Below are 10,936 nucleotides of genomic sequence, written 5' to 3' on the forward strand. Positions count from 1 at the left end.
GCCTTTAATCCCAGCACTTGGGAATCAGAGGCAGGTGGATCTCTGAGTTTCAGGCCATCCTGGTCTACATGGTGAAACTCTGTCTCAAAAAGGGGGAGGGGAGGACTTGAGTCTTTCCTGGACTACATGTGACCAGTCCTAAATGTGTGTGTGTGTGTGTGTGTGTGTGTGTGTGTGTGTGTAAGAAATATTGAGGATGACTTTGGTACTTTAGCCAGTAGAGATAAAAGGAAAGAAGGAAGGGAGGGAGGGAGAGAAGGAGAGATGAAAGGAAGGATTGTTTTCTACAGCCTTTGAGGGAGCACAGCCCTCCTGGCACCCTGGTCTTACGCTTCTGACCTCCAGAAATGTGAGGGCAGACATCTCTTTTGCTTTAAGCCCTATCCTACCCTAGAAGCAGACCCTACCCATGACTGTTGAAGTCTTCTGCCTGGCTCACAAGCCATCAAGTCCCTCCAGGAAGGGAAGAACCCCGCATCAGGCTTTTGCCCACATGAGTTTTAATACAGCCTCCTGCCCATCACAGCTCCCCACCCTCACCCCCACCCAGCAGGTTGGAATTCTGCTTCCTCAAGGCCTGATCCCTAGGCCATTGGAAGACACTTCCGTCTGCTCAGGAGGCTCCATTCCCATAAGCCCTGAGACAGAAGTCGTGTCAAAAGATATTGGTCCTGAGGTAGAGTGTGGTCCTGTCACAGCCCTCAGGCTCTGCTGTGGTCAGGCTAAGCGATCACTGCAGCTTCATGCCACTCCGCCGCCGAGAGTCCTTCCGGGCGATGGGACTGAAGTTCAAAACCTCTTTGTAGATGTGTTCTGTGGGAAGCGAGTGCTGCAGGTGTGTGTGGGGTTGGGGGTGTGGAGGGAGTGTACCCTCCAGAGAGAGCCCAGGCAAAGGGAAAACTCTACTGGAGATGGCTGTGCGAGGACACGTGTTCCAATTAGGCCCACAAGGAGGGCGGGTGGAGGGAGGATGGGCCCATTTCTTACGTTTCCATTCATCCACAGTGAGCTTCTCGTGTTCCAAGGCATCGTCAAACGGCTGCTGGGCCTCTGTCTCCTCCTCGGGGTCCCGGAAGGGTTCGAAGAAGGGGTGCGCGAGCGCCTGAGCAGCTGTCAGACGCTTGTCCACATCCAGTTCCAGCATCTTGTCCAGCAGGTCCGCAGCTGCAGGGACGTGACCGTGAGCATTGTGCCTGGCCTGGACTAGGAGGCTGCTGGGATGGGCGGCAAGCACTCTAGGATGGGGGCCAGGACTCACCTTGGGGGCTGGCCCGTGGGAAGAGCTGGGTGAAATCCTTCTTGGGGCTCTGGGGTAGGGACTGGATGTAGGATTTGGCCTGGAAAACAGAAAAGCATAGAATTCTTTAGGCTCTGGCCCAAGGGGAGAAAGAATGGCTGAAGGGCTGTGGGAGTCTAAGGTGAGGACGAGAGGGTCGGCCAGGGCAGAGGGACCACACGGAAGGTGCCACTCACCGCCTTGTCCTTCAACTTCTGCACAAACTCAGCTCCTGGTACCCCGGTGACTTTCAGGATCTGGGTCAGCTGGTCCAGGTCTTGGCAGTCAGTTAAGGAACAGCCTTGATCTCTGCGGAGCCCTGAGCCTGCCCTCCCCACTCCCAGTCCTGCTCTAGCCAGCTTGGCAGAGGCTCCTGGCTCCAGCCCCATCTAACCATGGCCGGTTTTGGGGACAGTTGGAGTAGGCCTCTAGAGGGTTTCCCCAAAGCCCAGGAGAAGGCTGCCCAGGGTGTGTCTTTCTGAGACTCCTCCCACTAAATCCTTTTCATTCTGAGCTGGGTGGGCAGTCTTTTTACAAGGGACTGCCCATGAGGAAACCCCATCTGCTATTGAGAGATTTCCTACCAGAGATGGAGGCAGAAAGGACTCATTTTTATCATTTGATTATCTGCATTTTCAAACCATTCTAAGGAGCTGGTTCCTGCTTTTCCAGAGGACCCAGGTTTAGTTCCCAGAACCCATGCCAAGTGCCTTACAGCCAACCTGTAACTCCAGCTCCAGGGGATCTAGCGCCCTCTTCTGGCTTCCTCAGGGTACCTGCACACACACAGCATATACTTACACAGACACATATACACACACATAAAATTAAATCTTTAAGGAACTGGAGAGATGGTTCAGTGTTTAAGAGCACTAGCTGTTCTTCCAGAGGAACTAGATTCAATTCCCAGAACCCACATGGCAGCTCACAACTGTCTATAGCTCCAGTTCTAGAGGATCCAACACCCTCACACAGACACAGGCAAAACACCGATGCACATAAATAAATTAATTAATAAAAAAATTAAATCTTTAAAACCATTCTAGGGGCTGGGCTTCAGAAGACGGCTTGCCTAGCATGCATGGAACCCTGGGTTCCACCCCCAGCATGGTGACAAACATCTGTGACCCTAGCACTTGGGAGGTGGCAGGAAGAGGAGCAGAACAAGGTCATCTCTGGCTACATAATGAGTTTGAGGACCTGAGACATAGAAGACCCTGTTTCAAAATGAAAAACAAAATAAGTCAGATGTGGTGGCGCGAGCCTTTAATCCCAGCACTCGGGAGGCAGAAGCAGGCGGATCTCTGTGAGTTCAAGGCCATCTTGAACTACATAGCAAGTTCTAGGGCAGCCAGAGCTACATAGCGAGATCCTGTCTGAAAAATAAATAATTCTTGAGGGAGCTTGTCCCGCTACCTCACCGAGACACATTTAATTATCATTGCTGGGGGAGCGGGTCCCCTCAGGGACATCATCTGCTCTGGCAAAGGATACAGTCCTTCCCCTTGAATAGGGTCTTTCCCGTCAGCATTTCCGCCATGATGCAGCCAACAGACCAGATATCCACTGCAAGGAAGGAGGGGGTGTGACCATCTGATGATCTCTAGAGCAGGTCACCAGGGCCACTCAGGGCAACTGACCACTGACCTGTCTGGTTGTAATGCATCCAGCTGAGAATCACCTCAGGGGCCCGGTACCAGCGGGTCACCACGTAGCCAGTCATCTCAGGGTCTGCATGGCGCGCCAGCCCAAAGTCCAGGATCTATGGCTCAAGGGACACAGGGAAACGAGCTGGCTGAGGAGAGGGGTTCCGAGGGACAAAACCCACTTCACCCAGAATTCCGTCCACCTCCCCATCCGCGGGGGACCTGCTGTGACCCTTCACCTTCAGCTCACAGTCTTCGTTCACTGCCAGGTTGCCTGGCTTCAGGTCCTGGGAGGGAGGACAGAGAGGGAGGGTCAGGCTGGAGCAGAACCAGCACGTGGTCTCAGATCTGTCACGTGCACACGCGTACACACACACATGCACGCACATGCACGCACACATACACACAGTCCACTGCAACAGCAGCTGGGCCACTTCATTTCCCCTCCAGGCCTGTCTCCTCATGTGTATGATGACATTGGACTCTGCATCCTTTTCCACCACGTCCCTGTCTTTAGAGCCTGAAGTGCCAGCACAGGGCTCAGTGGGCAGCCACTCCCCAAAGTGTCTCCCCATCCGCATTCTACCACATTCACCTTCTCAAGGCCGAAACAGCCACAGCCATTGTCACTGGCTGCCAGAGCACCCAGTTCCTACCCCGAGGACCTCGATAGAGGAGGCACTCACCCTGTGGACGACACCAGCTGAGTGGATGTACTGAAAGGAAGAGAGAGAAGGAACAGTGAAGGCACCAGCTAGCATGCCAGCATCCAGTATCCGACCCTCTTCCTTCCCACCACAGCGTGCTGGGTCTCAACACTGCGCAGCCCTTGGCCACCGTGCAGGCCACACTGACCTTCAGCCCTTTGAGCATCTGGTATACCAAGTACTGGACCTTGTCCTCGCTGAGCTCCGTCCCCATAATCTTCTGCAGGTCTGTCTGCATGAAGGGCATCACCAGGTAGCTGGAAAGCAGGAGGCTTGTTAGCACAGTTGCCTGCCAGCCTCCCACAGGCCCAGCTGTGTCCCTGGAGCGGCAGAAGTGGGGCACAGCAAGAGCCTGAGAGACAATCAATACCAGCAAGAAGGCAGAAGAGAGTCAGGTGTGAGAGTCCATGCCTGTAATCCCAACGTTGGCAGAGCTGAAGTGGGAGGTTGTTAAAGTCCAGCCTGTGCTACACGGTGGAGCCCAGGGCAGGCTGGGAAACATGACCTTGTCTCAGAAAAACAACAATCGGCCAGGTGGTGGTGGCGCAGCCTTTAATCCCAGCACTTGGGAAGGAAATGACCACAAACAATGATGACAATGGAAAACAGGATGGGAAAGCTGCATCAGGTGACACAGAGCTTGCTTACCTGAGCTCAACACCCACATACAAAAGCTGGGTGTGATGGGGTTCAGTTGTGATCTAGTGCTGGGAGACAGGAGGATGCCTGGGGCTCATTAGCCAATCAGCCTCACTTAGTTGTCAGGCCGGTGAGAGACCCTTCCTCAAAAATCAAGGGAGGGGACTGAAGAGATGGCTTGGCGGTCAAGAGCACTTGCTGGTCTTGCAGAGGACCCAGGTTCAGTTCCCAGCATCCACATCAGGAGGCTCACAACTGTCTGTAACTCCAGTTCCAGAGGATCTGATGCTCTCTTCTGGCCGCTATGGGCACTGCACGCATGTGGTGCACATAAACTCATGCAGGAGCATGGGTGCTCACGAGCTCACAGGCACACATGTGTGCTCACAGCACTACAAACAATCATAAGGAAAAACGAGAAAGCAGGGTAGACAGTGCCTGAGCAACAACATTAAAAGTTGACCTGTGACCTCTGGCCACACACATACCTGTACACACATATGCGGCTCCATACACATGAACACATCCACACAAAATAAAGAAGATACATGAATAACCAGGAGAACCCAGACTGAGCTCCCTGCATCCCCGCCACAGCAGCCTGGTGGGCAGAGCTCAGGGTGAACACCAGCCCTGGAGCATACTCAGTAACACCAGATGGCTGTGTTCACACTCCTCAAAGGTACCCTGGCTCTGTCCTCCTCCACGCCCCCGAGCAGGCCAGCTGTGAGCCAGCAGCATCTGCCAGCATTTCCTTCTGCTTCCATCCAAAGGTTTCTCTGGTAGGAGGGTCACGCCCAGCTCAGCAGGTTCCGCAAACTACAAATGTCTGCCTTTCCAGGAAGGAAACAGGAAATAATCTTCAGCAGGCAGAGGAAGGAGGGGCCAGTGCTATTAAGGACTCAAGCGGGATTTTGAAACAGGTTAATGTCAGCAACCCGGAACTGTGACTCAAGGTGGTCACGGCAAGTTCAGGACAGAAAGCAATAGATTATAAAAGGTGTGTGTACAATACACACACACCATTATATCTATAACTACATAAAATTTATATATATATATAAATTTCCTTCTTGAGACGGGATCTCGTGTATCCAGACTCATCTCCAGTTCACTATGAGGCTGAGGATGACTTTGAACTTTTCATCCTCCCGCCTTCGTCCCTCCAACGTTGGCATTACTGGCATATACCACCATCCCCAATTTATTCAGGGCTAGGGATAAACAGGGCCATGCATTCTAGGCAAGCACTCTGCCCACTGAGCTACAGCCCCAGCCCCCTAAAGTGAACGAACGCTGTAGTGGCTTCTCATTTGTATTTTAATAAGTAAAGCTTGCCTGAGGATCAGAAAAGTAAAACAGCCACACTGACCAGGCAGCAATGACGCACACCTTTAATCCCAGTAGCCACACTAGTTTGCCATAGAAACCATGCAGTAGTGGTGCACGCCCTTAATCCCAGAACTAGAGAGAATTATAAAACGGGAAAGACAGCTCTCAGGCTCAGTCTCATTCCGAGATTCCTGGAGGCAGGATCACCATTTTCAGACTGAGGTTGAGGTAAGAATCAGTGGCTGGCTGCTTTGCTTTTCTGATCTTCAGGTTGAACCCCAATATCTGTCTCAGTTTTTATTAATCATGTTTCAACACACACACACACACACACACACACACACACACACACATTTTCTTTTATTTTATTTTTGAGACAGGGTCTCATTATGTAGCCCTGTCTGGCCTGGAACTGAATATGTAGAAAAGGTTGACCTGGAACTCACAGGGCTCCACCTGCCTCCTGAGTGCTGAGATTACACATATACACCTTTGCCTGGCACCTTGCTTCTGTAAGCTGTTGCTGAGGGCTGGAGGGGGTCACTCAGCAGTTAAGAGCACTTGCTGCAGCTGGGCAGTGGTGGCGCACAACTTTAATCCCAGCACTTGGGAGGAAGAGGCAGGCAGAGCTCTGTGAGTTCGAGGCCAACCTGGTCAACAGAGCTAGTTCCAGGACAGGCTCCAAAGCTACACAAAGAGCTCTTCCTAGATGACCCAAGTTCAATTCCTAACATCCTTATAAGGCAACTTGCAACTGCCTGTAATTTCATGGGCACCTTCACTCATGCATGTGTGCAGGCGCGCGTGCGTGCACACACACACACACACACACAATTTTAAATAAATCTTTAAGCCTCTCTTCCTTCTCCAATCTTGAAGAAGAGTTCACCTTCTTCACTGCCTTCATATACGGTCTCTCTTACTATGCTTTCTGCTCCTGTCCTAAACTGCTGGCATCAAAGTTGCCAATGACCACCTCTCAAACACAAAGACCCACCAGGCAGGCGGTGGTGGCGCACGCCTTTAATCCCAGCACTTGGGAGGTAGAGGCAAGTGGACCTCAATGAATCCAAGGCCAGCCTGGTTTACAAAGGGAGTTCCAGGATGGCCAGGACTATCACACAAAGAAACTGTCTCAAAACACCACCACCAACAACAACGAAAAACCACAGAGACTCCTTTTTCCCCCTGTGTGTCCTTTTGCTAAGCATCAACGCTTGACTGCCAGGACTCTGGATCAGCATCCTTGTATCCCATTTTGCCATGAGCTATCCCTGGGCTTCAGCTATCACCCATGGAGATGATGCTAGCCTGGTCTACACACATTCTCTCCTCTCCTACATTTTCACAGGCTCTGTATGAATGCAGGACCCAAGGTGGAGTTCGTCATCTTTCGCTCCAGGTTTGTCTGTTCTACCTCGGGTTCCTGAACTGGGACTCCCAATCACCTGCACCAACCTCCCTCAGCTACCATGTCTCAACAGATGCAACGGCTCCTGTCAGGACAGACTGAGTGGGTCTCAGATCTGCCCTCTGTATCCCACACTGTAAGGTCGATCAAAGCTGAGGTCCTCAACACCACTGTCTCTCCCTCCTCCCCGCCCCTTTCTCATCGCTGCTGGTCATATCCCCCAAATGTGACAGACTGTCCCAACATTCTGGCTAAAACCTCCATAGTTGGTGGGTTAGGGATGTGGCTCAGTTGGTAGAGTGCCAGCCTAGCATGCACGAAGCTCTGAGTTCAATTCCTAGCCTCAGTGCTTGGAATCTGAGCACTTAGGAACCAGAGGCAGGAAGATCGCACGTTCAGCGTCATCCTCGATTGCTTAGGTAGCCATGGGATGGGATGGGGACAACCTGTGATGCCTGTGATACCTGAGAGATTCTCTCTAAACACAGCACAGGGCACCAAACCGCTCCCATGACCTCTGTGGCACCAAGGTAGCCAAGCAGATCGATGGAGACTGCTTTCGGCTGCCACTCACACCTGATCACTTCCCATAAGGAGAAAACTCTGGGTATCATGAAGTCCAAAGCCACACTGGCCCCCAGGAACTGGGGGGAGGTTAGTGCACACCCTGGGAGGGCCAGCAGTCCTCTTCGTGGAACCTGTAGGAGCCCTGCAGATAGCTCTGGGGGCCAGGTACTCTACAGTCCTTCACTCAGAGCTGAGGTACATTTCCAGAGGACCTCAGTGTAACAGCAAAGACACGTAAAACCCCCTTTCCACCCAACTCTGGAAGCCACCCTCCCCCAGAATATTTCCAAGCCGCCATTAAGATCTGACAATCCCCCAGCTCCCATGCAGCCCGACTCACAAATCCTGGAAGTTTCGAAGGGAAGAGGCGGGAGTGAAGACATCCAGGAGCCCAATAACCTGGGAAAAAGGTCGCCAGTGAGGCTAGATTGCCACCACCCCTCTTCCTACTCCCTGGGCCTCAGCCACCCAGGGCCACCATCCAGGTTACCCTCCGCTAGCCCAGGTTGGCACAGAAAGAGCATGAGGGCCCAGGCAGAGAATGGTGAAAGTCAGAATGTGGCCAGCCCATTGCTCTCAGATTTGGGGTACAGGGTGAACAAACCTACTTCCGACTAACAGACCATGAGGGGTCAATGTGTGTGCAGGGATGAAAAGCACTGGGACCTTGGATCTCAGCTCCAGCCTTGGACCTTGGGTCTCCAGCCATGTCTGTCAGTCTGTCATTGCCTGTGACAGGGCTGGTTCAGAGCCAGGGGCAAGCCCCTTCCACCTCACCTCACTGGGGAGACATTGGCTGACAGGGTTCAGGACTCACAGGGGACAAGGCTCTGAAATCACTGTCTGGACTTCTGAGTCCAGAGCTGGGTCCCCATCTGTTCCCACCAGACAGAATGGTCAAATGCCCAGGCACCAGCCTGCCTTGACCTCCAATCTCAGCTCTGCTACTGATAAACCAATAACCCGGGAATCCTTCTGTGCCTCAGTTTCCTCATCTGTGCCACGGACGGTATGTGTTGGGAATTATATAAGTTAGCCAGCCTTCACATAAAGTGCCTGGCATGCATTAAGTACTCAGTGTCTGTTGTCAGCCATGGAGTCCCACTATGGGGTCAGCAGTCGCTCAAGTGTCCAGGCTCAGCAGGACTAGAGGTTCTCACAGAACCAATCACGAAGGTCTCCTGTGTCTACTTCCTCCTCACAAACGAGATAAGGTAGTGCTTTTTCTGGAAGTGAGTTGGGCAAGCCCTGGCACCTTCTCTAGGGCTAAGGACCTGAGAAGCCAGGGTGGAGCAAGGAAGATTCTTTCTCCTGCACCCTGCACCCTGGACCCCGGGCAGGCCACTCCTGGGCCTCTCATCCTGCCCCCTGATCCCCAACGTATTTACACTCCTGCCCCATCCTACGTTTTCATGGTGCATATGCTTCAGCAGTAGGAGCTCGCGGTAAGCGCGCTTGGCAAAGATCTCCGACTGGAAGGGCCGGCTCAGCTTCTTGATGGCCACCTTCTCCCCTGTCCGCTTGTCGATGGCCGAGCTGCGGGGTCACAGGCAGGTGAGGGGGAGGGGCGGCACAAAGAGCCCAGACTCAGGATCCCTCCTTCCCTGTCCTAGGTCACTCCGACTCCGTTTTCCCCAGGCTGGTTGGAGACCAGGAATTGCCAGCAGAGTATTGCGTCGCGAGGGTGGGGTGGGGGCACAGGGAAAGGGGCAGCAAGATAGGGGCAGGAACAATTCATGCTGACAGGATTCAAAGCAGGCCGGGAGTCCCTACTCTGCGGATGTGGCAAGTTCCCCACTTGGGGCCTCAACTGCCACTGCAGGGATCTGCCCCACGAACTCCGAGGTCCCTTTGAAAAGTTACAGCCTTGGAGAACCAGATTCGGCAGCGACTCAACCCACAGGAGCCCGGATGCGGCCAGGTGAGCGCGGGGAGGCTGCCAAGGGGTGACCCGCGTCTCCTCTGCCTCATGGGGTCCCCGGGTCTCACCACACAGCTCCGTAGGCCCCGCTGCCGACGTGCGCCGGCTCCAGGTAGGTCTTGGGCAGCTCCCAGGCGGTCTTGTTGATGTCCTGCTTGTAGAAACCCCTTTTCCGGGTGAGGCTCATTCCGCACCCCGTGGTGGCGGCCCTGAGCGGCGGCTGCGGTGGCTGCCCGCGGGCTCCCGGCCCGGGTGTCCCGCCGCGGTCCCCTCCCGCCCCGCGCCCCGCTCCTCCCCCGTGGGGCGGCGCACCTGCCGCCTCGCCCAGGTGCGTCCCCGCCCCGGCTCGCCCCTCCGCCCGCGCTCCGGACTCCGCCCATCCCCGGCGGAGGCCCCAGGATCCACCGGCCACCTGCTGCAGGTGCTGGGTGCCCTGCAGGAAAGGGTGCCTGTGAGGCTGCCTGGATCCCTCCAGCCCTGTAGGAAGAGCTGGGGATGGCGCGGGGGGCGGTGCTGATAGTTTGAGAAATAAAACCCCACAGATGCAAGGCATGGTGGCTCAGATCTATAATCTATGCATAGGAGAGGCAGAGGCAGGAGGATTGCTATGAGTCTAGTTCAGTGCTTAGTGAGTTCAAGGCCAGATGGGGTAAGACTTTGAGGAAGGAGGGAGAGAAGGAAGGGAGAGAAAGAGTGGGGAGATAATAGAAATGAAAGGAAAGAAGGAGGGAGGAAAAGAGGGAGATAGGAAGGAAAGAAGGCTGGGAAACAATGTCATCCTTGGCGACAAAGTAAATTGGAGGCCAGCTAGGTTACATAAAGAAACACTGACTTCAAACAACTTTGAAGATGGAAAGGTTTAAAAGCCTGTAACAGTCTTAAAGAGGATCTGAGTTTGGTTCTCAGCACCTATGTCATTATATACATAGTTTAAAAAAAATACCGAAATGGATGTGGTGGCAAACATTTTTAATTCCAGAGAAACCCTGTCTCAAAAAAAAAAAAAAAATCTAAGTGGGGAAAACACAGCAACAAACAAGAACCCTAAAACTTGTGTGATTCTAAATGAGTTCCTATGAACCCAGATTTTTTTCTCTTGTTTTTTCATGACAGGGTTTCTCTATGTAGCCCTGGCTGTACTGGAATTCCCTCTGTAGACCAGGCTGGCTTCAAACTCACAGAGGTCTGTTTGACTCTGCCTCCTGAGTGCTGGGATTAAAGGTGTGTGCCACCATTGTCTGGTGACTTCTTTTCTTTTTAAGAAAAATAATTGATGACTCCCAGATCCTAAGGTTCATCACTGGCCAGGACTCAGCATCTGTTTCTCTTTCCCCATTTTTTTCTGAAACAAAATCTAGGCATCAAATTGTTCTTCATATTAAAGTTCTGGTGTTTTACACCCAGGAGTCAATAGCAGCTAGTTCTACAGAGCCCAGT

The 10,936-nt window shown here is 53.1% G+C and overlaps 1 protein-coding gene across 2 annotated transcripts; it reads right to left on the minus strand.

The window, feature by feature from the left end:
• Window positions 1-644: 644 nt before the first annotated feature.
• On the minus strand, window positions 645-9,731 carry Mapk13 (mitogen-activated protein kinase 13). 2 transcript variants are annotated; one of them, XM_038343905.1, is made up of 12 exons: window positions 9,568-9,731; window positions 8,985-9,114; window positions 7,919-7,977; window positions 3,778-3,886; window positions 3,609-3,638; window positions 3,162-3,209; window positions 2,924-3,038; window positions 2,771-2,842; window positions 1,474-1,553; window positions 1,259-1,337; window positions 988-1,164; window positions 645-813 (listed from the first exon to the last, which is right to left on the minus strand). In XM_038343905.1, exons 1-12 carry the CDS (start codon window positions 9,684-9,686, stop codon window positions 731-733), a joined length of 1,101 nt encoding a protein of 366 aa, XP_038199833.1. In that variant the 5' UTR covers window positions 9,687-9,731; the 3' UTR covers window positions 645-730. The 2 variants fall into 2 exon arrangements, with proteins under 2 accessions (XP_038199833.1, XP_041911643.1); XM_042055709.1 differs by lacking the exons at window positions 7,919-7,977; window positions 8,985-9,114; window positions 9,568-9,731 and adding an exon at window positions 4,000-4,047.
• Between the last annotated feature and the right edge of the window lie 1,205 nt (window positions 9,732-10,936).

The sequence above is a fragment of the Arvicola amphibius genome, chromosome 9 (genome assembly GCF_903992535.2).
Source record: "Arvicola amphibius chromosome 9, mArvAmp1.2, whole genome shotgun sequence".
NCBI classification, from domain to species: domain Eukaryota; kingdom Metazoa; phylum Chordata; class Mammalia; order Rodentia; family Cricetidae; genus Arvicola; species Arvicola amphibius.

Coding starts and splice junctions, on each gene's coding strand:
- Mapk13 (XM_038343905.1), bottom strand. CDS start 9,686: ATGAGCCTCACCCGGAAAAGGGGTTTCTACAAGCAGGACATCAACAAG. Junction 3,210..3,608: donor CAGCTGGTGTCGTCCACAGG/GTGAGTGCCTCC, acceptor CCTCCCTCCCAG/GACCTGAAGCCAGGCAACCT. Junction 1,165..1,258: donor CCCACGGGCCAGCCCCCAAG/GTGAGTCCTGGC, acceptor ACGTCCCTGCAG/CTGCGGACCTGCTGGACAAG.